Raw genomic sequence first — 27,312 nt, 5'->3', positions numbered from 1 at the left:
CCTCCTCATCTACATTCCAAACCAGTTTAGCTTCTCAGTGCGACCAAGCACTGATGTACCAGTTACATCATGTTAACGCCTCCCAGTTTGGGCTGGGCTGCAGGTATTAGATGCTATTTAACCAAAACCGATCCCACAAAATTGCAATCAAGCATCCAGCTACAGGAGACTTGGGAGCACAGGAAGAGAATGAGATGATGCTCGCCAGTTTTGCATGCAGTGATCCCACATCCTCCACAATTCATTTTTCAATGGGGTGAGAGGAGGGGAAGCTATAGGAACTGTATCCTCATGGCTTGTTCCCACTATAAAAAGCCTACACCAGTCCTTAAAAATCCTGCTAAATGATCAGATCTGCCCTCACCCATAGCACTCCGTCCTTGGCACCCCCAGATAGGGCAGTGATGACACTACTGGAAAAAGCAAGACTTGCCAGTCCATAATGGAGAGCAGCGTTATCAATAACCAGCTGCAACTCTGCAAATCCCATATATGTAGCAAAATTTCACATTAAAGACTTAAAAACCTGGTGTTCCCAAGAACAGCAATGAAGCGTGTTATGTTATTGCTTTTCTTTTTTTTTTTTTTTTTTTTAAACAAGCCTCTTAATATTGTTTGGAAATCGAAAAGGATTCAAAAGTCTACATGGGGAGCAATAGCTGGGACACTTTAAAGCCACCGCAACTGTGATACAAGTGACCTGAGTAAAGAGTGACACCCCAGGGCTTCTGGAGAAGAAAACTGTCACATGAAGGGGGAAACGGAGATAAGCCCTATTTATTCTGCCTTTGCTTCCAATCGGCTCCTATGTGCCTTTAGGATGCGATGCTGGTTATCAGCACAGCCCTGAGTCATCTGCCCATTAGAAGTGACGCACATCAATGGTAACAATAAATGTTCAGAGACTGAACTCTATAGTGCATAATTTGGCACGAGGAAGGGGTGGTTGGCCATGCCAAGTTTCATTAGAAACAAAAAAAAAAAGATAGAAGGCTCAAGATGCAAGAATTAATGTTTTCTGTTAATGGTAATAAAAACCGAGAAGTATTTATGCTGAATGCAGCCAATTGCTGGAGTTGACATTGTTCTGAGTAATTTGCAAAACACTTCCAGGACAGTATCTCTACTTACAGTTAATATAAGACAATTTGTGACATTACAAACCAAACAAGCACAATTCTCTCTCTGCTACTGAACATTACTTTCCCTTCGATGAAACGCTGTTACCTATGTCACCTCTTCCCTTTGCCTTACATGCCAAGATTTAAAAAGCTGGGTATACACAAGAGCTTTACCATTTGAGACAGAGCTGCAAAAGGGAAACCAGGCTTGGAGCGTGCAAGGAGAGTAGCATTTCTGTGCCCTCGAACGTCAGCGCACTCATAGAATCACAGAACCATTTTGGTTGGAAGAGACCCTCAAGACCATCAAGTGCAACCGTTAACCCAACACTGGCACTAAACCATGTCCCTAAGAACCTCACCTACACAACTTTTAAACCCCGCCAGGGATGGTGACTCCACCCTGGGCAGCCTGTTCCAATGCCTGACAGCCCTTTCCAGGAAGAATTTTTTCCTAATATCCAATCTAAACCTCCCCCGGCACAACTTGAGGCCATTTCCTCTCATCCTATCACTTGTTCCTTGGGAGAAGAGACCAACCCCCTCCATGCTGCAAGCTCCTTTCAGGCAGAGAGCGAGGAGGTCTCCTCACAGCCTCTTGTTCTCCAGTACAACGTAGGAGAACGTATTACAAATGCTGTCCATTAGCATGCTCCCTGTTCCTGCTCAGAAAAGCCCCATGTACAAGCATTTTCATGCCACAGCATTGACCCTTAAGTCCTAAACTCCCGGGCAAGACACATTTACTGCCTGTTACCGTGCTGTACTTAACTCTGTGGAGCTGGACTCGGGAACATCTCCTAAAGCTTGAAGATCTTCCAAAGGCAGAGAGCTGGCAAAGCAGCTTCCACGCTCCTCTCTCCAGCCTCCCTGCTGAGACAGGCATAAGCAGGGGGAAGATGGGGCCAAGTTCCCAGTTTGCTCCATCCCTGCTCACCCACAGCCCTCTCAGCAGGTCCTTGCGGCCACTGGCAGCCAGGACCAGCGGCAGCAGCCAGGCTGCTATAAATCACAGTAGGGAGCCAGCCCAGAGACACGCTTTATTGCTCGGGATCAGGGAAGCACAGCGACCTCTTCTCCCCTCTTCTCTGAGCCGCTCTGACGGCTGCGGGGTTGTGGTGAAAGAGCAGAGTCTCTATTCAGGAGCTAAATGCCAGCAGCACAAGGCAACTCATGATTTACTCCAAGTCTCATAAATGGTAAAGGCATTTTAAAAGCCTCAGCTTCATGGGGGCTATGTCAGTAGGAATATTGAAGGGTTTTTTAACTATCATTTTAATATCTGAAAGTTAGATTAATAATCCATCTTTACTAGGAATTAAAAAGGTTCTTTTTGGCTCTTTTAAGCAGCGTGAAGCCAGACTCCAGGCTGAAAGAGCTGGGGTGTTCAGCTGGAGAAGAGAAGCTCCGGGGAGACCTTATTGCAGCCTTTCAGTGCTTAAAGGGGGCCTGTAAGAAAGAAGGGGATGGACTTTTTAGCAGGGCCTGTTGCAATAGGACAAGGGGTAATGGTTTTAAACTAAAGGAGGGAGATTCAGGCTGGACATGAGGAAGAAATTTTTTTTACACTGAGGGTGATGAGACTCTGGCCCAGGTTGGCCAGAGAGGTGGTGGATGCCCCATCCCTGGAGACATCCCAGGCCAGGCTGGACGGGGCTCTGAGCAACCTGAGCTGGTGAAGATGTCCCTGCTCATGGCAGGGGTGGCACTGGATAACCCTTAAAAATCCCTTCCAAACCAAACTGTTCTGTGAGGGGTGTGTAGACAAAGCCGACTGGAAAGGATTGTCAGCTTACAACAAGACAAGCCATACGAGCACATCGAGTACTTGTCTTCTCCGTGCCCTGTCCTTAACATCCAGGCAGATCACACTCAGCACAGCAATGAGACCTCATGGGAAAGAGAACTGCATCCCACCTCCTGGCACAGGCAAACAGCAACCGCAGTATGGACTACATGAGAAATTCAGCTCCTGTTCTTCTGTATTTTAGCTAAAACATAAAACACATTTCAGAGGATCCAGGATGCACTTACTAGGTACAACTCCTCTTGATTTTTTTGCCCCCCAGTGCTGCAGAAGTGGACTGCTGCTTTAAATAAAGGGTTTGGGGTCCAGGAAACCACGGCTCAGAAGTTTGATTCATTTTAGGTTAAGTCGCTATGTCAGCTCCGACAACGGAGTGCTCACCAAAGCAAGCTGCAGGAGATCTTGAAATTCACGCTGTCATCTTAATTCTCTGAACAGCTCTAGGGGCTGGTAAGATGCTGAGGCAGTAAAGAATGTGTTGTAGACCTTGGGCTGAACTTGGTGCAAGCCTATGACATGAAACGAGACAGCAAGTGGTGTGTCACATCGCTGACCGCGTTGCTGTCTGTCACAGTCACTTATCGCAGCGCCTGCAACTTTATCTCGGCAAGTTATGCCCAGCTTATATTTCTTGTTCCTGTGCCCTCACAGCTCCACTTCTTCCTCCTACAAGAGAGGTTGTTGCTTCACACATTCACCCCAATGCACATCACTGCTGTAATATCGGCTTATGGCAAGGAGGGTTTGCCAAGCAGCTACGGCTTCTGACAAGCCTCAGCCCTTCAGCAGTCAATGCAAGTGAGAAGCTACATCTCTAACTTCATACACCACTTTTTAAAGTTTCCTCTGTTCAGTCAGAACTTCATTTTTTTTTTCCCTTGTATCCCCCATAAGGAAAGGACCCTGCCCAGCAGGCTTTCAAAAAAATCAAGTTTTTGTACCATTGGAACAGCAGCTAAAAATGCAGCAGGATTTCTTCCACAAATTCATCTCTTCAGTCCTTCCATTTCCTAAGGACTGCAGTGGGGACAAGGCACAAAGCTCCTTTAACAGCTGCTGCCTGAAAACCAAACAACGCAGCAAGCTGTGGAACCACAACGTCTGCCTCTTACCCCAGAGACCCAGATATTTTTGGGAGGCCCTACCTTAGTCATTGGTAACACAGGAAAATGCTGAAGTTGTTGCCTGGCCTTATTTCAGTGTTTCACATCAAATGATTTAACGTGCAAGGAGGCGGGCATGCTTCATGTGATGCATGCCACCATGCTGTAGCATCCCCTGCATGCTAAAATATGTTCCTATTGCGTTCAGAAATAGGAATTTCCCCCAAACTACCACACACAGATCACCCCAGTTTGAGGATCAGGTAGCAGAAGAACCAGCAAAGTCAGTGATTCATGTGTCTTGACCCTGCCACGATGGAGAGCTGAAAGCTCATTTCAGTAAGCACATAATCAACTTGGATCAAATAAACCCCCAAATTTTGATAGAGAGCAGCTCAAAAAGGTCTTAGTTTCCAAAAGGCAATAAGAACCCATGTTCTGGAGAAGCGGTGTGTATATCTAAACACACACAAGGTCCAAGACATTCCACGACGCAGTCCAGAGCCGTCCATACTTACAAAGCCACCCACAGCTCTTGCTCAGCAACATTCGCAACATGACACGGAAGGAGAAATTCAAGACAACCAAAGCAAGAGACTTGCCAGCTTGACTTCATTCCTTCCCCAAAGGGTGACAATTTTAAGCATGGCCAGTATAGGAAGAGGAAAGTTCTCCTTATTTCAACCAGCTATTCCTATAAAATGGAGAAAGCAGTTATGAAATTTGGTACCTGCACAAGTCCTCTTGGCACTCCCAAGTCTAACTTGGTGATGCTTTTCAGGCTGCCATGAAATGATTGATTTCTGTGACAGTCCTCTATTTGTTGTCCTAAACGTGTGCAGGTTTTGTCACACTTCTGGTTTTTGAAAGTACTGAGGTTTAGGTTTTAATGTTAAAGTTTTGTAAGAACTCTGCAAAACAGGATATAATTTGATTTAGTATAAAAATGCAAAAGTAATTTCTGATGCAGCCTTGCAAAATTTTCAACTGTGCTTAATACGTTACAACACAAATTTAGCAAGTGACCTTTTTCTCATGCTTTAGCATAAGACATGGAAAGACTGTAGTAGCCTGAATAAATACTTAAGGCATCTCCACATGGGCTGCTTTTAGGACCTACGAAGGCCAGAAAATCTGCCGTATTATAACACGGGACAATATTCAAAGCCAGCTTTTAGAAGTGGATTATTCGCATTATGCATCACAGTAGAAAGGACGAACCCCTGTGATTTAAACAATTACTGCTGGAGAGATGCTGCAAGAGCCTCTGCTGGGTGATCTGGTCCCCATGACCTATATGAGATAACAGCAGCGACATGAAGATGTCACGAACAGAGTGGTTGGACATACATCTGAATGGCACTCAGTTTCTTCAAAGTCAGAAGACAAGAGCATCTGTTACATTTTCACTTGATACAATTAATGTGCAGACAGTGACTGAAGACTATTCCCCCTGGAAACATGTCAAACCCAAATACTCCTGACAAGTCAGGAATTGCTAGAAACCATATTAGTCGAGTGTGCAACTCAGTCATGGATCCCAGACCAAAATCTGTCATTGATGTTGAACCTGAGATCACCCAGACCTCCCTCTCCTGCTCTTCATGTTTTTTTCCTGCTCCTCACCTCCATGTAACAACGCTGGGGAGACAAAACTAAAAACTCACCTCCCTTTTAACGTGGTGCAGAGTAGTTGTACCAAAAAGTTGGTTGGTTTGTTTTCTCTTGGACTAAATCAAAGTTACTTTGAGAAACCGCAGGATACCCAGTGACGAAGTCAAGAGGCAGAACCCAGGTCTGAGGTGAATGAAATGGGGACGGACACCTGAACATCGCAGAGTTGTACAAGTGCTCAGCTTCAGACATCACCCTGCCAGCTGCTACCAGGACCCTCATAATGCACCAAATCATAGAATCTTAGAACTATTTTGGTTGGAAAAGACCCTAAAGATCATCAATACCAACCATTAAGTCAACACTGGTACTAAACCATGTACCTGAGAACCTCATCTACACATCTGTTAAACACCTCCAGCATGGTGACTCCACCACTGCCCTGGGCAGCCTGTTCCAATGCCCAACAGCCCCTTCCAGGAAGAGTTTTTTCCTAATATCTAATTTGAAACCTTCCCTGGTGCAACTTGAGGCCATTTCCTCTTGTCCTGTTGCTTGTTACTTGGGAGAAGAGACCAACCCCCTCCACGCTCGAAGCTCCTTTCAGGCAGTTCAGAGATCAGAAGGTCTCCCCTCAGCTCCTGTTCTCCAGGCTGAACCTCCCAGCTCCCTCAGCCGCTCCCATCACACTTGTGCTCCAGCCCCTTCCCCAGCTCCGTTCCCTTCTCTCAACTCGCTCCAGCACCTCAAGGCCTTTCTTGTCGCCAGGGGCCCAAAACTGACCCCAGGGTTTGAGGTGCGGCCTCAGCAGTGCCCAGTTCAGGGGACGGTCACTGCCCTGGTCCCACTATTGTCCAGTCCCTGAGGGTCAGGGCAGTGACACCAGCCGGGAGCCGCTGCAGAGCCCCCAGCGCTCCGGTGCTTTCATGAGCAGTGATATTTACCATCGGACTTTCAACTGCCAGGTTTTATGCTTCAGAGCAGAGATTGTCTTTATCTACTTCGAGGAAAACTGTCTCCACAGGAGCTATTGTTTCTGGCTGGCTGCAGATTTGGGATTTACATCTGGTTCCTATTTTTTCTTTGCAACCACAGAGAAACTTTTTTTTTTTTTAAAAGAAAAAACAATGAACTTCTGAATGATGCAGTGGAAGAAACAGCCACCGGGAGAACATGCTGGTTCGCCAAACCATCACAATACGCCCCAGTCTGTCATGTACAGAGCGGAGATTCAACGGTCCTTGTGCCCTCGACACTCATCAGCAAAGTGTTTATTTGGGGCAACAAATCATCCAGTACAATCCAAAGCAGCATCTTTTCTTCCTTCCCACCAGGATACCCAAGAGTAACATTTTCTATTGTTCTGGCTGCCAAACTGTTTACAAATTAAAGCTTTAAAATTTCTATTAACAGCTACCTCTAAAGGTTATTTCTGCCCATCCCGTACTATAAGGGAGACAAGGCCAACGTGCACTTCTCTGAATATAAAATTCCACTTCTCATGCCTGAGCAATACCTGGCTTTCCAATTAGTACCGTCCAGACTTAAAATCAGAAAGGCAATAAGAGATAAAAGGCTCCACATCCCGCCATCCATCCCTCAATGCTCCCCTAGCAAGCTTCAGTTCCAAAACACACTCCCAAAACCAAGACTCTAACACTGTGGGCTGTGAAGGTCTCCTACAGGATCGCTACAGAAACAAAAGTACCGTATTTCAGTCGTCAAAATAATCCGAGGCATACCGGAATCCAGTTTAACCACAACACCTGCCAGAACGGCTATCGATGCATTAATCAACTACAGGAAAATTAAGCTTGAATCCTGTAGGACAGCTGAGTTCTGCCAAAATATATCCAACAGGTCCTTCATCTTTAATCTGAAATTCACTACCAGAGAAACGCTCCTGCAAACCCCCCTACAAGTGTTGGTGACGTGTATGCGCCACTCTTTTTTTAGAAATTGTTTTCTCTTAATATAGGTAGAAGAGGTAGGCAAATTTTGAATCTGTGTCGAAACCATCCCGAGGTCCAAAGCTAATATACTGGGCATAAAAATGCAGCAAGAATATTGTTTCTGGTGTCTCTTCAAAGCGACATTCAAACAGCTGCTGCAGCACCCTGCTGCCCCACACTCAGAAAACTGATTTTAAGACGACGTTAAAAAAAAAAACCACACCACACAAACAATAAGAAAATAAAAAAATCCACACCATTCTGTATGCTGGGTTAGATCAGCTTGTGCCCTCACATCTAATGTGCTGTTGCACCTCTCACTTCATAAGAAGTAAAGCAACAAATAAATTAGTAGCTGGATCACTGCCATGCCAATATTTCAAGCGCATGTAACCCTAAACCACTTCCTAAGCTTTTTTTGTTGTGTTGTTTTTTGGGTTTTTTTTTGGTTTTTTTGTTTTTGTTTTTGTGGGGTTTTTTGTTTGTTTGTTGTTTTTTTTTTTTTTAAACAGAAAAGCATGGGAGTATCACACATTTATTACGCTGCAATAGGAGAATCTGATTATATTTGAGCAGCGTTATCATTTCACCTGGACTAACTGAAATATTCAGTTACACAATGGCTAATCGTGAACAGAAGATAAGCTCCGAGATAAAAATAGGCAGAAAGACAGAGAGACCTTGTAACAGTTAATCAGCATGATTCATTTGTCAGACTGCCATAAAGAACAACACCTGAAAAAAAAGCTTTGAACGGCCCTCCAACAAGCCCCCTTGAGCAATAAAACCGCTTGGGTTGCTTTTGCTCAAGTTTTACTTCCAAGTCATTCACCGAAGTCCTGCTAATCCCCAAATACACAGAGGAATCAGAGTCCAAATGGGGAAGAGGTGACAATGTACCCTGTGTGTCACCCGGACAAGATTAACCCAGGAGCCACACCTCGCAGCACGTCAGTCTTGCTCGACTTCCATAAAAATAATGTGTCCAAGCAGATTCCTGCACAACGGCTTCACCCGAGGGTTTCCGAGTCGTGCTGGTTGGTGCCCAGGTATTCAACTCACTTAATATCAGCCGGATCGCAGAGATTTCAGATTGTCCCTGGGATCACCAGGCTACACAGAAAATTGCAACGGGGAGAGACAGTTGGGGACAGACACACGGCAATGAGGGCAGAGAGCTCTGAGATACGGGATTTAGGAGGAAGACGGGGACCATTTGTGATCGTTACCTTGGTACGGAGCGTTTCATGAAAATAAAACTGATCCTGTTTTCTCCTTTGGCTTTTCCATAAGGCCTCAGACTCTGTTCCCAACAGCCCTTGCAAGATGAACGCAAAAAAAATCACTCTGGACAATGTGGGAGACTTAAGTATCTGTTGCTGAACAATGGCATCTATTCAGGTCTCAGCCTCGCTCTGGCTCTTAATTAGGAAAGTAAACAAAAAAAAAAAAATAATTTAAGCCTTCAATAGATATTTGGCTTTCTAATCTCCTCTAGAGAATACTGTCAAGCTACTCTCCTGCCCAAAGCAGGGGATTTACACTGCCATGCTCCCCAAACCTTAATTGCAAGTGGCATTAAGTTCAAATAGAGCTTACCCAGGGTAAGATTCAGCAGCAGTGGAATTTCATTAAGCCAGCCTTCCACGTATTAACTTAATTCACCCATTTGAGATGATGCATAATTTAAAAGTATTGAGCAGCTCCACTGTCAAACATACATTCTCTGGTCTCTCTGATGATTTACAGCAATAACGAGCTGTCCCTGCTTCAGGTCAACAGCACCCACAAGATTACATTTAGATCCAGATATTCCTCCTTCAGGATTTGCCACCAGCCTGGTTGTCCAGTTTCAGATGTGCTAATTACATTCATTTCACCCATACTGTGTCTCTGACTTTCTCAAGTCATTTTCTCCTGGATCTAATACAAAGAGAGTTGGGATCTTTTGGTGTAACCAGCTGAACATTTTGCTCTGCTGGATGGTTGCTTGGTTGTTCCAGCTCTGTTCAATGTTGACCCTCCACATCCGGCCTTATTTTGGCCTGAATCTCACCCCAACCACAGCCGCCCCCCATTGCAGACGATATTCAATGGTTCAGCCATCACCTGATGCATTTTCCTTTAGATACTTCAAGCTGACCCAGGGGACCAAAGTTGAGTTATTTTAAACATTTCATCCCAGAGCATCTCTGGCACGAGGCGTGACCAATGTTATGACCCCAGCGCTAAGCAAAATGGGAAATCCATACAGATACTCCTGAGTTTGAGGAAAGGTCCCATCTGCACTACAACTTTAAACTGTTTTCCTCAGTAGCGTACACACATCTGGATAAAATGCAACCGGCACAATTAATTCCATTAAGAAAACACGTTTCATCCCTCCAAGGCATCTAAGTTTGCGTTCTGCCAGTTAGACCTCATCCTGTGCATCACAGGTACGAAACTACACAACTTTCCTTCTGTATCGTGACTTCGACCAGTTGTCCAGATTTCCCAGACAGCACAATGAGGTGATCCAAACGCCTTCTTTTTTTTTTCCTGATAAAGCATTACACAATTGTCAGAGCAGCTCCAAAATATAGGGATGCAAGACATGCAAAGCAGCTGATCCACAACCACAACCTTAAGCTGCAGCGATGACACAGCTCTGATTTCTTTGCAGAAGTCCCCTAAATAAGAGAAAAATGCTTCAGGGGAGCAGGACAGGAATGGTTGCAGCAGATTTGGTTGAGTCTCCTCCTGAATGATTTGATATGAATCACATTTTCTTAAGACCAAGCAGTTTGAACTTTCTGCAAACGTCATATTTTTGCTGAGTGCAGGAAAAAAAACAAGTGAATCTATCTACTATAACCTTTACCACAATTACTAGTTTTGCTGTCTCACTACAGTAAGTCTAACAGAGAACCAGCTCTCTTTCAATACAGAAATCACTATATGACATCTTCAGAAAAACTGAAATTTAACAGGTTACTGCTGCTTTAACATATATATTTTGTGTTTCATTAGACCAGAAGATGAACTAAATCAGCCAAGCAAATCACCTACAAGTCACAGATGAGCGTGGTTTTCTAAACTACTTACAGCAAGAGTGAAAAATTATTATGTACACAGGGAATAAGTTGGTCTGTTGCTTTAACTTCCCAGAGCTGCCTGAAGTCTTAACTCTAACAAAAACAAAATTAAGCAACTATCTGTGAAATCAAAACTGACTTCAAGGAAAACAAGCCACCTTCTTAAATCAGAACTTTAATAGAGACTGGAAACTGAAATTTGAGACTTCTTTCAGGGAAAAGAATTCCACCGGAATTGTTTCCAACAATTCCTTTCGTTTTAACCCAAAACAATGTACAAAAGCCAACTACTTTGACCAAAGTACAAAATAAACACTTCTTGGATTTTCTAATTAAAATAACACTTTGGCAAAACGAGCTCCCTCTTCTTATGCAGCTATAAGAGGACAGAAACTTAGTCCAGCCCAGCAGCAGCAATGCTTATAATGGCATTGCACCAGAAGCCAGCCAAGCTCACAAAATGCTCAAGAAAAAGGAGATTTGTTCCCAGTAGCAGCCTGTGGCTGGGGTGATGTATATTACCCACAAGCGATATATTCTATTTCCAGCACGTATTTAGGATTGCAACTCTCATTCTTTTTAATGGCAAGACATACTGACTTCGTATCCTCTCTTTCTGAGCTACCTTGATACCAGTGGAGAGGAAAATATTATTTAAAAATACCTCCTAAATGACATAGCAGCACAGAAACCCACACGTCTCAGTGATCCATCAAATTACAGCCCATTACTTAACTGGGTTTTGCCTACAAAAGAAGTTTTTCCACTAATTTTCTTTCCTTTTTTATTTTTTTTAAATGAAATTACACAAATTCAAATTTAATGATGTGGAGCTTGCAACTAGCCTTAAAAAAAAACAGGGCTTGAAGGGGCTCCTTATTAAATTGCTCAACACTTGTTATGCTGTGCTCTTGGTGATTTGTAGTTCTGCAAGAAACAAAACCAGCTGAAGTTTTGTTTTCCAGCTCCAATAACTACACTTCACAGCTGGATGTCGACATTTGGAGAGAAGTTCTCTGTATCAGAACTTCTGACACTCCGATTATCCAAACTCGGCCTAGTCATAGTATTTCCTAGAGCAGCAGCTACGACATAGATATTCTGAGTTTTGATTAAGCTCCCACCTTCATTTTCTTCCTTCCAGGCCACCACAGTTGGTTGGAGGATAAGGGTGTCCTCACCTGCTGTTTCAGCAACACATACTTTGGGATAAAGATGAGAAAAATGAAAAATACCTGTGGATTTGTCCGTTTTTATGCAGGTAGTCCAGCCCCTCCAGCACCTCCTTAAGGATTGTGGCTATACAGGCTTCATCCAGGACACCGGTTTTGTGTTCTCCTTTGGCCACAATGTGCTTTATAATATCCAAAACAGAGCCTAGAGAAAAGAGTTAAAATATATTAAACTAGAAGAATTTATTCACAGCTTAAGTTTATAATCGCTTCATATACAAATCCAAAGAATTTATTGGGAAGGGATGGAATAGTGGTCAGGATCAGAGTCAATAGGTGAAGCCTGAGCCTCACAGGGGTGCAGCTCTTCAAGGTGGGCTGTAAAATCCCTGTGATCACAACTGAGAAGTTATTTGGACAAGCCAAAAATGTAAAGTGTCCCTACACAGGACTCTTGGAAGGTTTTTAAGTAGATACCGCCGTTCCAGCTGTTTTAGTGTTGGAGAAGCAGGAGGGGGTAATGGAAAAAAGCAGGGGCTGCCAGAACTCACAAGCTGAAGGCAACAAGCTTGATAAAATTTGACATTCTTTTTCAACTCTTAGAAACTCGGTACAGAAATATAGCACGAAAAATCTAATACATTAAGGGATGACACTGCCCTAAAAGAAAAAAGTGCAAATTATTAAATAGAGAACAAACGAGGCTGAATTCTGACAATAAGTCACTTCTTCACTGCGTATGAAACTGGAATAGTTCAGATCCTTCCCTGGAAACATCACGCTTAGTCTCTTCCCCAACCATGGTGTGAACTACATCATCTTGCGTGACAAACCACACTTTACAGAGCAAACCACCTCTTTGAATTGCACCCAGGAATAAACAGAATCATCGATTAGTAACGCGCCTCTTGTGCAAGCTCCTGTTTTTGTGATATTCTTTGTCATGTATTCTAGGTTTTTGCATCTGGACTGAAGACCGTCTTCTCAGAACTGGATTTCTATTGCTCCAGTACAGCATGTCTAAGCCTGTTTTCCAGACCTGTGCTATTTAGCCCCCTTCAAACTTGGGTTTCTATGGTTTAATGACCGAATAGTTGGCTTGTAGCATTTTTACAGCTATGGACACAAAGCAATGTCAGCAGCGCCGGGAAGTTCTTAAAGAAGTAGGAGAGCAGGCATGACTGCAAAGCGCTAATTCCAGCCTTGATTATCTTTGAACACCAAGCTTACAGGGAAAGAACGTCCCAGTACTAACTACTCAGCTAGTTTAGAAAAGCTGGAAGTTCATTCTCCCAAAATTGCAACCCAAAAAAGAAAATCCAAACATTTTCTATCTGAAGAACAGTGAAAGTTGAGAAACTATTCTCATTCATTTGGTCAATGGGGAAATTACAAGTTCCACCTTGTAAATTCTTGAAGTAGAAAAATAGAGGGTTTTGGTTTTTCTTTTCATCCTTAAGGTTCAAGTTGACAAAACGCTTCTCCCCCTTTAAAATTTATTTTGTTAACTCTCCCATTTTAATTGATTGGCCAAAACAATCACGCAGATAGGTTTTTGCTTCGCAAAGTATTTTGCTTTTGGATTCTCACATGAAAGTGAGAAGGCTTCAAGGTTCAAATCCCAACACCATGTGGAAAGGTCTGTTTTGCACGGTTCAAACTGCACAGGAAACAATTACACGGGTGCACAGTGTCCCTTAGTTTACGGAAAATGGTATTTGCTGAGTTAATTTAACAGCTTGCTGCAGTCAGGAGTCGCTATTCCTCATTCTGTCCAGATGCGCTTTCCATTTTCTCCAGCCCACCAGCATTGGTGCTCATGGTATACACCAAACCACTCACTAAATCCACCAAAAAATACATTAAGATTAAAAAAAAAAAAAGCCATGTTTGGTTGGTAGTGAGCATAACCTCTGAACAGATGAGTTGCAGAGCCAAAGAAGAAGAAAAGGAGGGGAAGAAGGAAGGACAACATATTTGTGAATGAGGGAGAAAACTTCTTTTCTCAGCAGCAAGAGACTAGACCATCTCTGTCAAATGGCACCTCCAGCTGCTTCTTCCAAAAAATACCTTGGCTTGATTCAGGGTGTTTGCAGAAGATACGATCTTAACGCAGAAGACACTAACAATATAGGAGAAAATAAGGAAAAGGAAAAAGATATAGAAATGAAGTTGCCTAACATCCCCCCAATATTTTACGCAAGAATAAGGTTCAGATTGGGTGTTGGGAAAAATTTCTTCCTGGAAAGGGTTGTTGGGCATTGGAACAGGCTGCCCAGGGCAGTGGTGGAGTCACCATCCCTGGAGGGGTTTAAAAGACACAGACATGAGGTTCTCAGGGACATGGTTTAGTGCTAGAGCTTGGTTATGGTTGGACCCAATGATCTTGAGGGTCTTGTCCAACCAAAATGATTCTATGATTCTAATAGTCTTAGCAGCGTTCAGCCTTCTCTCCCCTGTTGGAGCATGGAAAGACACTCATCTTTAGTGAGTTTTGACATGGGTCTTCATTGGTTAGCCAAAGGTTTCACCCAGCCATAACTCGGGTTCTTGTGATATATGTCAGACTTCCTGCACAGGAGCAAGATTAGCTCCACTGAAGGAAATTGTTAAAAAAAAGAAAGTTAAAAAAAAATGTAAAACTCCCAAGTAGGCTCCCCCTTCACTGAAATCTTGCCTTTGGGTTCTAGAGTCTAAGACAAGGATACTCTGTTGTGTGTGATGAGGACTCACCTGGGATTCGGCCTGTCACGTATTTACATTTTAAAAGTACGTGCTTACAAGCCCCAATGCTGCTTATTTTGGACAAGAATTTTCATGACACCTAAGAAAAAACCCACTAAAAATTCCTCCACTGATGTGCCTTTATCTGGAGAACAAACCATCACTTGTTGTAGAAGTCTAGTGAAAATATGTGGTTCTTCACGTACTCGTTTTGTCCTCTTTCCACCCACAACTCTGTTAGCAGACTTTGTTCAAAAACATTTCCCTTCTCCTGCAAAAGGGCTCAGGGAACACGAGGAGGCAGATCATATGGTGCTCAAATTCATCTGGTCAAGAAATCCTGTATTTAGCCAAGTTCGAGGTTGTATTTAACCCAGAAAAGGGGTTTCTGCACAGAGGCAGCCTTCACTGTGAAAGGGCTGATTCATTCCCTTACTATATCTGCTCCCAGTCCAGCCTGCCACTATTTAAGCACATTTTTAAAAATCCACATTCACAATGAGATGTTCAAAGAAGGGGAAGAATCTGCTAGTCTTCTACAGACAAGAGAACAGCAAAAAAGGCTTTCAGCAAAACCTTTAGTTCAGCAGAACAGCAACCCAAGAGCCACTTTCCTGTTGAAGAAAGTGTTATTTGGATCATCCCCATTTTGCACAGGGGAAAAAAAAGTTTTGCCACTGGCACCACAACACAATAAAGTTGTGACTTGTGAAAGGACTGGGCAGGGAAGAACCTGAGGAAGTTCAACAAGGGCAAGTGCAGGGTCCTGTACCTGAGGAAGAACAACCCCAGGCACCAGTACAGGTTGGGGATGGACTTGCTGGAAAGCAGCTCTGCAGAGAAGGACCTGAGGGTTCTGGTCAACAACAGGTTGACCACGAGCCAGCCATGTGTCCTTGTGGCCAAGAAGACCAATGGTATCTGGGGTGCATTAGGAAAAGTGTGGCCAGCATGTTGACGGAGGTTGTTCCTCCCCCAATACTCTGCCCTGGTGAGGCCGCATCGGGAGTTCTGTGTCCAGTTCTGGGCTCCCCACTTTAAGAAGGACAAGGAATTACTGGAGAGAGTCCAGCGGAGGCTACGTAGATGCTGAGGGGTCTGGAGCACCTTTCTTATGAGGAGAAACAGAGAGCTGGGGCTGTTCAGCCTGGAGAAGAGAAGCTGAGAGGGGATCTCATCAATGTTTATAAATATCTCCAGGGTGGGTGTCAAGAGGATGGACCAGCCTCTGTTCAGTGGTGCCCAACGACAGGATGAGGGGCAACGGGCACAGACTGAAGCACAGGAGGTTCCATCTGAATATGAGGAGAAACTTCTTTCCTTTGAGGTGCCAGAGCCCTGCACCAGGCTGCGCAGAGAGGTTGTGGAGTCTCCTTCTCTGGAGACATTCAAACCCACCTGGACACATTCCTGTGTGATCTGCTCTGGTGACCCTGCTTTAGCAGGTGGGTTGGACTGGATGATCTCCAGAGGTCCCTTCCAACCACAACCAGTCTGCGATTTTTCCAGCTCACAGATCTGTAAGGTTGGGAGGTAGGTGCTGACCCCCGACTCAATTGTAGCTTCATAAAGCACAGCACCATGGGATACAAAGAATGAAGCCAAGCTACATTTCTACACGCTGCTTTCATGCTGTGTTGGAAATCTTCTGGCATTCTGGCTTGGGGAGCCTGACATGGAGCAGTAGAATACCCAGATCCCCAAACAAAACCCCACAGCTGGGCATGAAGCTACTTAAAAATCAGGAGTCACAGGAATTTCACTACTGAGGGAAACGCCTTATGCTAGAAGGTAGATACTGCACTGAATTTATCAGGCTGATGCCAAAATGCTGTCGTTCCCAAGGATCTCATTAAGTGTGTGGCACAATTACTAGGGCAAGACCTCAGTTGCCTCAGGATGAGGACAAACTTTCTCACACCAACGGCATTACACTCAAACAATAGATTAGTTGGTCGGAGGATCATCCTCAGCCTAAAGGGAAAGACAAACGTTTGGCACAAAGCAGCTTGTTCCCGATCCAGCAATACGTTAACTGCTAGAAATTAACTGGAAACTAATTCAGTTGAACTGGAATCAAGATCCCACCTACACAGGAGCATGTGCTTTACAAACCCATTGTCCTGTTTCAAAACAGTGGTGCAATTGCTGATACTGCCCATTTCTGAGCCAGCTTCCAAAGTGGTTTAAGAGCAACTGGGGAATTTAAGAGTATATCCAGACATAGTCGGATTTCTGCTTCAGATAATGCTGTGAAATACTCTGGTTGCATTATACATGGCACTATGTTTGATCACAACAGTTCCCTCCCGATATATCTCATTAGAAATGCATAAGTAGAAGCTACAGATGCACAGAACAGGAGGATCAGGCTTAAGTGAGAAAGAAATTAAGTTGGGCTGAGGCTGACTGGAAAGATTTTCCAAGCCTAGAAGGGGGAGCATATCAGGAAAAGACGAGACAGAGGGAAGAGCGAGAACTGGAGCCTAAATGTAAATATAAATAATGCTGTCATTATTAAGGATGTTTAAAGTCTGGTGATGAGCAACTGATCTCAAAGCCCAACAGAAGACAAAAGAAAGGACATTTAGAGACTGATGTGGAAAAAATGAGGCTATAAACAAATTCCTGCCCATCAAATATACACCGAGCAGCACATGGACAGGAAGCCTACAAGGTACCATGAGATCTGATAAAGCATTTAGCATTATTTATCACTCGAGTGTCTCTATATATTCTGACGCCAACCGCAAACTGTATTACATCTACTTAATAACGCACAATCCCTCATTGCAAATTGCACAGCAATTGAAAGTCAAGTGGTTTACTGCTCGAACTCACAAGCTCCGGAGTCTGCTCCGAAAGCTGCTAATGCAATAGCTCCTCATGACGGCACAAGTCACCAGGAACTTGCTGTATGTAGACTCATGCTCACCTAAAAAAACCTAAACTGTAACTATGGCAGGTCAAAGACAAACATGCAGTGATTAACTTTTTCTGGAGTCCTTATTACTCACAGGATAGAATCACAGAAACACAGAACTTCCTGAGCTGGAAGTGACCCACAAGCATCATCGAGTCCAACTCCTGTCCCTGCACAGGACAACCCCACAGTTCACACCATGTGTCTGAGGATGTTGTCCAGTCTCTTCTTGGACACTGTCAGGCTTGGGGCCGTGACACCTCCCTGGGGAGCCTGTTCCAGTGTCCAGCACCCTCTGGGTGAAGAACAGTTCTGCAGCAGACAGAACAGATATCCCATTGCTCCCCCCAGGAGTGCAAATCAGGAAGTCCCACCACTGGCCTTTCCCATTTGATCATGGGTGGAGTATAACTCATTAGGCCTGACTCAATCCACTCAAGCCAGTTCCAACTTTCCAGAAGCAAGTAGTTCGTTTCCACCCATAAGAGCAGTATCTGAGCAATGAAGACACAAGAAACCCATGAGCAGACTGATATCCTCTATTTCTAAGAGAGGAATATCCAGTTTTTGTATGCTGACATGAGGCAGACCATGGAGAGGGTTGGTTTCTTCTCCCAAGGAACAAGTGATAGGATGAGAGGAAACAGCCTCAAGTTGCACCAGGGGAGGTTTAGATTGGATATTAGGAAAAATTTCTCCACGGAAAGGGTTGTCAAGCATTGGAACAGGCTGCCCAGGGCAGTGGTGGAGTCACCATCCCTGGAGGGGTTTGAAAGACACATAGATGAGTTACTTAAGGACATGGTTTAGGGCTAGAGTTCGGTTAATGGTTGGACCAGATGATCTTGAGGGTCTTTTTCAACCAAAATGATTCTATGATTTGCAATGTACTGTCTTGAAACCGAGTAAACGCAGACCTATCTTGCACCCCGCACATTTATCCAGTATAACTGTCTCCTTCAACACACTGTGCTACTCCAGTGTTTCCTTCAGTAGCAAAACGAGATTAAAGAGTTCCATGGTTCAACACCTCCCTGTTGTGCCAGTGCATCTGCTTACAAAGCCGTACTGTAAATGAGATCACCGTGGTAATCAGTAATCCAGTTTTCCAGGCAGGGTGGAGACCGAGCAGCCAGGAACTTCTTAAACCAGCTTTGCTGCTGGAGAAAGAAAAGAAACAACTTTTGTGTAATCACACCCTTGGGGCAAAAAGTCCTAATTGTTCCACTGATTCACTTTCAACAGCAGGTCACCGCAAACATCAAGGCTTCCTGTTCCAAATCCAGAGCGCGTTTCTTTGACCTCACCTACACCAGCAAGCACGCACACGGCATTTAGGAAGCCTGTTTCTGATGTTCCTCCTCAGGAGAGGAAGAAAATATCCACGAGACAGTTGTCAACCAGGCTGCTTAATGCTCCAACAGATGGGGCTGAAGCAGAGAAGTGTACAAAAACCTGAGCAGAAAGGAAAGCTTGTTTAGAACAAGATTACAGATAAACGCAGGAGTATTACGGCTGGAATTTTACATGCCCCCAGAGGCAAAAGGAATGTACAGCAGAGCCAGTTGCTGTGGGAACCACATCTCGCACGTTATACTAAAACCTAAGTGACAGGACAAAGATACAGGATAAGTTAGATGCAAAGAAAACTCCTCCTTTAAATTTCTCTAGCAAGCAGAACAAGAAAATTTAATAGTCTAAATTTAAAAAAAAAAAAAAAAAAAAAGCAGGTAACAGTACCTGCATTGATTTGCCATTTAGAGGCCTGGCATAAAAAGGTTGGAAAAAAGCACAAGGGATCACGACACAATTTTGCAAGAATCAAGATCTGTCCCAAACCTGACAGACACTGATGCTGAACATGCTGCATCTTTGAGAAGGGGGAGCTGGCAGGATTCACTGCTGCTTCTTTTAGGAAAACCCAGCAGAAGACAGTGGTTTCGATGAGCCTGGTTGTCACCAGAGCCAAGAATTAAATCTGCATCTTGTCAGCCTCTGACAAATGGAGGAAGAAAACATGAAAGAAGAAACAGCTGTTTGGATTCAGTACTTCTGGGGCTGAGGAATACAGCAGAAGAGCACCAATGTGAACGAAAGACAAAGTTATACAAAACAAAGGAAAAGATGTCTAAGTAGTTTGCCGGGGTTTCTGGTTTTGAAGTTTCTCCTTAACCCTGGTTAAACCACCTCAGCACAGAGGGAGAGTTAAGGAAACTTCCACTTCTTGCCTCCTGCCCTCTAAAGCACTTGCACAGATGTGTAAGAAATATGACAAGATTACAGCAGGAAGCAAGATAATACAATAAAGGGAGAAAATCTGAAGTCAAACTTTTTTTTTCATATTTTTCCTATTATAGCTAGGAGTGGCAAGATATCTACACACCGCATTCTGCAACCACGTACAGTCCCTACCGTCTCCTGCTTCTGACTTATCTCACCCTTAATTGTTTGAAATTAAGTTGTGTCTCTACAAATAAAATTAAAAGCCCTCCAGATGGACTCAAAATAGCTCAGCTCTCTCCTAACAAAATAATTCAACATAAACACACAGATTTCTAAGAACCTATGGCTTACGCTTTGATGATAACTCACTGCTGGAGTCAGGAGAGCAGGGTTGAACAGGGCAAAAGTAGAACAAGATGTCCTGTCTCCCTGGTGAAGACTTAAGACTTGTCGTCCCTCTGTTTTGGTCTGGTTTGCTGAACTGCTGGCCGAGCACTTCATCAGATAATCAAGGTAAGAGGTTGTTTAGATAATCTTAAAAACTTTTGGAAAAATAAAAGGTTTAAGTATTTCAATACAGTAATCTCCTTAACAGATTTAATTAGGAGCCTTCAAGAAGGCAGAAGATCCGAGACGCCTATCTGGAAATGTTTCAATATTTAAAGGATTTGCACAGTTTAAAAATATTTTAGGTCTCATCTGATGTAGGATAGGACAGTAAAAATGGTTGTGCGACACAGCAAGTCACCACAGATGGCTGTTTCACACGAGCAACTGTTTTGTAGTTAGCCACGGCGTTGGGTCACCTGTGAAACAAGAGCCCTTCTTAAAACCGGCAAGAATTTAGAAGAGCAAACAGGTCACAATCAGAAAAAGCACAAGAACAAAAGGACAGCTGCTCCTCTTCCTGCTAAAACCCCCCAGGAGATGAAGAGCAGGACTGGGCTTCAGATGGCTTTAAAAAGGCACGAGTAAAATTCACAACATGGGAATGCCAGCGAGGCAAAAGCAGGTCAGCGGTTGTCTAGAAATAGCCGTGGGAGTTTAGTTTGGAGTAATATCGGACCAAAAGGCCGGGGTGCCAAGTTGACATTGCTAAGCTTAGATATCTACAAAACAGTTTCATCACTGCAGGAGAAGGTCTGAAATTTCTACTGAAGGACACAGAAACGGCAGATATTTCACAAACCCGACTTGGGTGCAAATCCCAAGAGCTGAAAGAGGGTGTCAGAGTAACCGGACACACCAGCACCTCTTGTCCCCACCAGCTGGATGTCATCACAGCCGCATTTCTGCCATCAGCAGCAACTACGCTCAACAGCTGCTTCGCTGTCAGATCTGCCCATTCAAACTGCTTCAGCAGGAGCTTCAACCAGCCTGGATGACTCCGTTCCGACGGAGATTCGCAGTTTTACCTGTTACCCCACAACAGCTCACCAGTACGTTACCTCCTCGCTGCTGACGACTTTGCTATCTTCCACCAACACAGCATTTGTGATGTGGTGACAAATAGTTCAGTTTCAGCGACAATTAAGATAATTAAGTTACCAGCGAGTGCGCCAGCTGGGTGCTCAGAGAAGCAAGGCACCGTTATCAGACAGTAACACTTCATGGATTTAGAGTATTCTCTCTTAGAGACATTTCTAAAATACTTACATGACTAGGTCAAGCTTTCAACAAAACAACTGCAACCAGAAAATAAATTAAATCACACTTACAACAACTACAGCTTGCATTACAGACTGGTGTGTCTTGTGGGCTGTTTATCCAAGTAATAAGGTCAGTGTAAGCAGGCTGAAATTAAAACTAGTTTCAGCCTGAAAACACATGCCAGCACATGCTGACACTGATGGAAGAGAAGCAATAAAACTTTTACCCAGAAGAAACCCTCAAGTACAAAAGCCACAATCAAGATACAGAACGGACATCAAAACAGATTTGATATGTGCTTACTGGGATGTACAAACCTCAGTCCACGCTCTCTGAATAGTCAGATGGAACAAAAGAATTCGCCTGCACTCTGTTATGTTTTTTTCTCTTTTCTGGTTTATGAAAACAGCTCAAAGGTTTTTCCTGTTAAGAAACTCAGATCATTATTTTTCCCACTGGACAACAGACAGCTACAAAACTAGCCAATTTATTACTGATAAGAAACAAGCTGAAAGGAATAAGCAGCAGTTTTTAAAGTGTCTCTTGTTATATAAATCACTCGGCCTAAAAACAACCGGAAATAATCTCATTAAAAATGAATGAAAAAGCTCTTCAGTCAGAAGGCTCCAATACGCAAGTTTCTTCACCCATCCTCAAGATTGTCCTGTAGAATTTGCCTACGAGATCTAAAATGAGATTTCTGAAGTACAGCCATGAAAGAAGTCTAAAGTGAAAACAACTGAAACACCTCTCAGGGGACCTTCCTGCATCAAAAGTAGTGACGGGACATTCTCAAACTCTTTCCACATATTTTAGCAATTCCCACAGCCCCAAATGTTTCATTTTAAGTGAGAAAATTTAACACAGGTTCATGAAAATGTTATGGGGAAGGATTACACTGATACTAGTCTGTCTTTTATCGTATGACCCTCGTCTTCAACATACGCAACAGCGTAAGCAGCAGTGAGATTTCCTGGCAATATGTTACTGAAATTACCCCACTTGATGCCAGAGCTGCACAAGGCTCAATTATGAGTCTGTATAACATAGAAGCCCATTCAAAGTGAATATTAAATGACAAACAGGTCATCATTCACACCATCAAGAGGCTGCTTCTGAAGCAATGATTATTTTTACAGAAATTTTCCAGTCCAGCCTTTACCTTTGTGATACCTTGACAGAGCTGGTCCATAACAAGTCTGATATTTTTCCAGCTTTACATAAAAGCAATATAGAAATGAGGACAAACAGAAGCAACATCTGGAGGTTCAAGGATGAGCCTCATCCTGACTTGGTTCTTACAGAAAGCTCCTGTGAAAACACCAGCTCAGGCTGCTCTGCATTTTTGCAAAGAGGTCGTGTTCTCTCCTGAAAAAGGCCAAGGATGTTTGTGCTGCCGCTCGTGCACCCCTGAGATGCCATTTCCCCGTGTTGTGGAAACCTCCTCATAGATACTTTTTGTATACACAGCAAAACTACTCGCGCTAAGCTGGCAGGGGATTCTTTTCTACGCACAAAGAGCAATTGTATCTTTAATGACCTGTTACATGCCCTTCCAAGAAAAGAGAGGGTATTGCTTAATGACACATGAGCACATGGGACATTAAAAACGCTTTAAGACAGACTTGACTTGGCATGAAATTTGACTGCCCCCAAGAGAACTGCTAAAAATCTCTGAAGAAGATCTTTAAAGACACATGTTTTATGGTCATTGTCAAGCTCTCGTGGAAAAAGGCAACAGGTTTAGCCAGATTTTTCCACATCATCTTCTGGCATTTTACAGTCCCCAGTATTATGCCAAGAACAGAGGAGCCAAGAAGTTTTTATTAAAAAAAAAAGCAAGAAAACAGGGTAGAGGTTTTTCTTCAGCTTTCAATTCATTTTCACTAGGGTGCCAGGAAAATCAAATCTTCCTAAAGATTCCTGAGATTTAGCAACAGTCCTCTGTGTTATCATACAGAACTTGATTCCGTTTCTTGTCTCAACTGTAACTTAAACAGAGATCCTGGAAAATATTATTATATCAAATTAAGCATTACTGATAAGAAGTTTTCAAACTCTCTCACCAAAAAAAAAAAAAAAAGGCTGTTTCTGCAGTGTCTCAGAGAATAAATCCAGAAAGGGGAAAGTTTCCCTGGCTTTGTCTTAACTAGGCAGTAATTTGAAATTGCCCCAAATATTCCCAGTTACTTTGTCAACTAGAACAAGGGGGGAAAGTAATCCAAGCTCTGAGGACTGACACTGTACAAATCAAGCTGTGCCCACCTGATGTTCTCCTCCCGTTTTAAGGCCATATACAGATATTTTAAGAGTAGCTCTGCTCTAAATAGAGGTGATTTAAAGTTCCTCACAAAGGCAGACAACATGTAAATAAGTTAAAATATCAATAGACTGGCTGGTTACCAAGAAGCTGTGAGCCCCACACAGGCCTCCAAACTGCAAGTGAGAAAAGGCTCAAGGAACCAGATTTGCAAGGGGAGTTGCAATTCTCACAATCAAGCAAGTGGAAATGGTTGGGCTCAGTGGAGTTGTTTGCACATTTCTCTAGTTCAAAAGCTTCTCCTGGGCTAACAGAGCAAGACGAAGAAACTTGTGTTAACGAGACCCAAGAAGCACCATTTCAGATCCATCATTTGAGAACACTGATATTTGTTTCCTAGAAGTTCAGGATGGTTTCAACTACTACAACTGCACTTAAGTTTCTGTTAATGTCTGAAGTCATATGCTCCAGTTTCCAAATACTCAAGTGAGTCATTCAAACACACACACACACACAAAACACACTCTATGAAATTCTGTCAAGTACATAAAATAGGGAGGGGAAAAGAAAAGCCAGCACAGCCATGTAGTTTGGTGCTACTACTGATGTACACCACAAGAGAAGCTATTTCTGAGCTGAATGCATTGAAGTTAAATATTGTTATTCAAATGTCTCAACTCACAAGTGGGAAAATTAGGAGGAAAACCAGGGAAAGGGTATTACAGAAAGACAACTTTACGTGGCCTTTTACAGTAAAGAAATTAGACCACTCACCTCCACTAAGTAACTTCATCACCAGCCAAAGCTCATCTTTCACCACGAACGATGTGTAGTAAGATACAATGTTGGGGTGATGGCACTGACTCATGGCTTGAATTTCTTTCTGTAGAAAAAAAATAAAGCATTAGCAGTTGGACCCAGTGATTATTATTCCTTGGGCACATAAGTTCTCTTCCTCAAGACAAAATGTTCAAAGAGGGTGTGAAGAAAAAGGATACCTAACATAGAAAACCCAGAAATACTCCTAATACTCAGTTCACATCATACTGGGACCCACAGGTATTTTAGGGTGCTCTTCCCATCTGTCTAGAAGAAAAAAGTTGATAAAAAAAAATCCCTTGGCAAGGACAACGAAGTGGTCATAACCAAAGTACCTGCATGCAGCTACAACGGAATATTCCCAAAAATTCACACCAGTTTGTTACCTAAGAAGTTTGTGCTGACTCCTCCTTTCAGTGAGACATTACACAACAGATGCTTAATCAGCTGAAGACTATAATTTGGATGACAAAGGGAAATATTTGCCCCTGGGAAAATAAAAGGCCTCTTATCACTAGTGTTTCTTCCCAGCAGGAAAGCAGATGGCTCAGCTGGATCAGGTTGAAGGCACAAAGGGCAGCTATGGCTTTTGTCACACTGGAAGAAGAGGCGAACCAGTTTGAGATTACAAGTGGTTGGCTACTACAGATGGGGTACAATATGAAATATGCTCAGATACTAAACTGTTTGAGCTTGGACTGTGCTTGTTCTTAGTTTTTGTTATGGGTTAAGTGTTGATGCTTTCCAGGTTATGGGCGGAATACCACAGAAAACATTGATTTTTCATTATGCAGTCACAAATCACTAGTTTGGACAGAAAGCTTCACAGTTTCTTAGTTGTCCACAGACTAAAGGTGAGGCCGCATCTGGAGTTCTGTGTCCAGTTCTGGGCTCCCCACTTTAAGGACAAGGAATTACTGGAGAGTCTCCAGCGCCGGGTTCCAAAGATGATGAGGGGTCTGGAACATTTTTCTTATGAGGAAAGGCTGAGAGAGCTGGGGCTGTTCAGCCTGGAGAAGAGAAGCTGAGAGGGGATCTCAATGTTTATAAAGAGCTCAAGGGTGGGTGTCAAGAGGATGGACCAGACTCTGTTCAGTGATGCCCAACAACAGGATGAGGGGCAATGGGCACAGACTGAAACACAGGAGGTTCCAGCTGAATATGAGGAGAAACTTCTTTCCTTTGAGGTGCCAGAGCCCTGGAACAGGCTGCCCAGAGAGGTTGTGGAGTCTCCTTCTCTGGAGACATTCAAACCCACCTGGACACATTCCTGTGTGATCTGCTCTGGTGACCCTGCTTTAGCAGGTGGGTTGGACTGGATGATCTCCAGAGGTCCCTTCCAATCCCAACCAGTCTGTGAGTCTAAAACGATCCACTAAGCCAAGCCTGGCACCCTGCACTACACCCAGCTGGGCCTTTGTGCTTCAGTCAAGCTGGGAGCTTCAGCCAAGCCCCTCAACCCATCAAGTTGTCCCCTCCAGCATCACCCATGACAGACACTCATACCCAATATCCTGAACTTCTGCTCTCTAAGACATTCCCTCACTGAACACGTGGATGCCACTTGCTGTTCAAAGATTTGGTCACTGCTTACAGTCACCCCCCTACCGCTGAACCCAAATACACAAGAAAGGAGGAGAGCAAAGGCTCTTCACACCCTGATCCTTTCCTCCCTCTAAACACAAGACCTCCCTGGTACCAAAGGACAAAAGGAAGCTCTGAGAAGGTCTCACCCACGTCTGGGACACCCCACAGATGCCGCATATTCTTCTCCTCCCCATGCACAAAGCTCTGCTTGTGACCCAGCACAGCGTAAAGGCAAACTGCTTTCCCCTTGGCAAAGGTTTAACTGGTAATCACAGCTACAAAGAAACATGCTAATATTGATTTATTCACTTTAATACTGCTTTTCAGGGAATAGGTGCATTCGAGGAATCAAATGCAATTGGCCTCTCTTTCTGTATCTCCAGAAAAGGCACCAACTTTCCAGGAAGCTCTGATGAGCAGATGAAAGAAGAATCTTTCTAAACAGGAAAGGACATTTGAAGAGTGGGGAGTAGGTTATTCGTCTCACTATAGCCAACTCGTTCACTAAGAAACACCCCATGAAAATAAATACAGCCTGAAACAATATCCTCTGCTTACTCTGACAGTTCCAGCTCCCTTCCTTACAAACACTTGCTTGTGTCAAGCTATTTTTCAAAAAGGAAATAAATCAGCACCTTTGGAGTTTTATTGCCTTCTAGTTGGGTTTCTTTGCAACGCAGGAAAGCCCCTCAACAGCCCAAGATGTCAACAAGAATGTTCTTTTTACTTCCCTCCTTCAAAGTTCTACCAAGGAATGGATGGAAATGGGGGCCCTGGATAACGTGGGTCAGACTCACTGACTGGTTTGTGCCTTGTCTTATTCCTTGCCCAAAACCTGGCTGGTTGGGAAGCTCTGGGCTGCTGTCTGTAAACATAAATGCAACATATGATTCACACAACCTTTCCAGAACTCATTGAGCTCAGAGTTTTGAACTCATTTTCTTACCCTGGGATCTTTCTGGACTTGCTCAAAGCACTCGACTGAGCCCTTAGTTAAGGGATCCATCCATACAGAGTCTTGGACCCTAAGCCTGAAATTTGCATTCAGCCCAAGGCTTTAAATTAATTTTATTTTTTTTTCTTTTAAACATGCAAGAAAATTCAGGTGCCTAACTTCTTTCTGACAATTAAAAAAACCACACGTGCACAAGTGGCACCAGAAGAAACCTGTGGAAAGCAGCAAGCAGGATGCTGACCAGTTAATCCCCACATCAGCCAGACCTGCCCCAAATCCAGATCAGAAGTGATCTAGAGCAGCTGTTTTTATCCTTTCTGATCTA

At 43.6% G+C, this 27,312-nt stretch overlaps 1 protein-coding gene across 1 annotated transcript in view; it reads right to left on the bottom strand.

Annotated features, from left to right (window-relative positions):
- OXSR1 (oxidative stress responsive kinase 1) overlaps positions 1-27,312 on the bottom strand; it is a 100,518-nt gene that overhangs the window by 42,028 nt on the left and 31,178 nt on the right. Inside the window, exons 3-4 of the mRNA XM_065629256.1 lie at positions 24,401-24,509; positions 11,910-12,051 (exon numbers count right to left, since the gene is read on the bottom strand). Of these exons, the coding sequence (XP_065485328.1) occupies positions 11,910-12,051; positions 24,401-24,509 (251 nt within the window). The remainder of the gene's footprint in view (positions 1-11,909; positions 12,052-24,400; positions 24,510-27,312) is intronic.

The sequence above is a fragment of the Caloenas nicobarica genome, chromosome 2 (genome assembly GCF_036013445.1).
Source record: "Caloenas nicobarica isolate bCalNic1 chromosome 2, bCalNic1.hap1, whole genome shotgun sequence".
Taxonomy (NCBI): Eukaryota; Metazoa; Chordata; class Aves; order Columbiformes; family Columbidae; genus Caloenas; species Caloenas nicobarica.
This window is presented reverse-complemented; position numbering and strand designations above follow the sequence as displayed.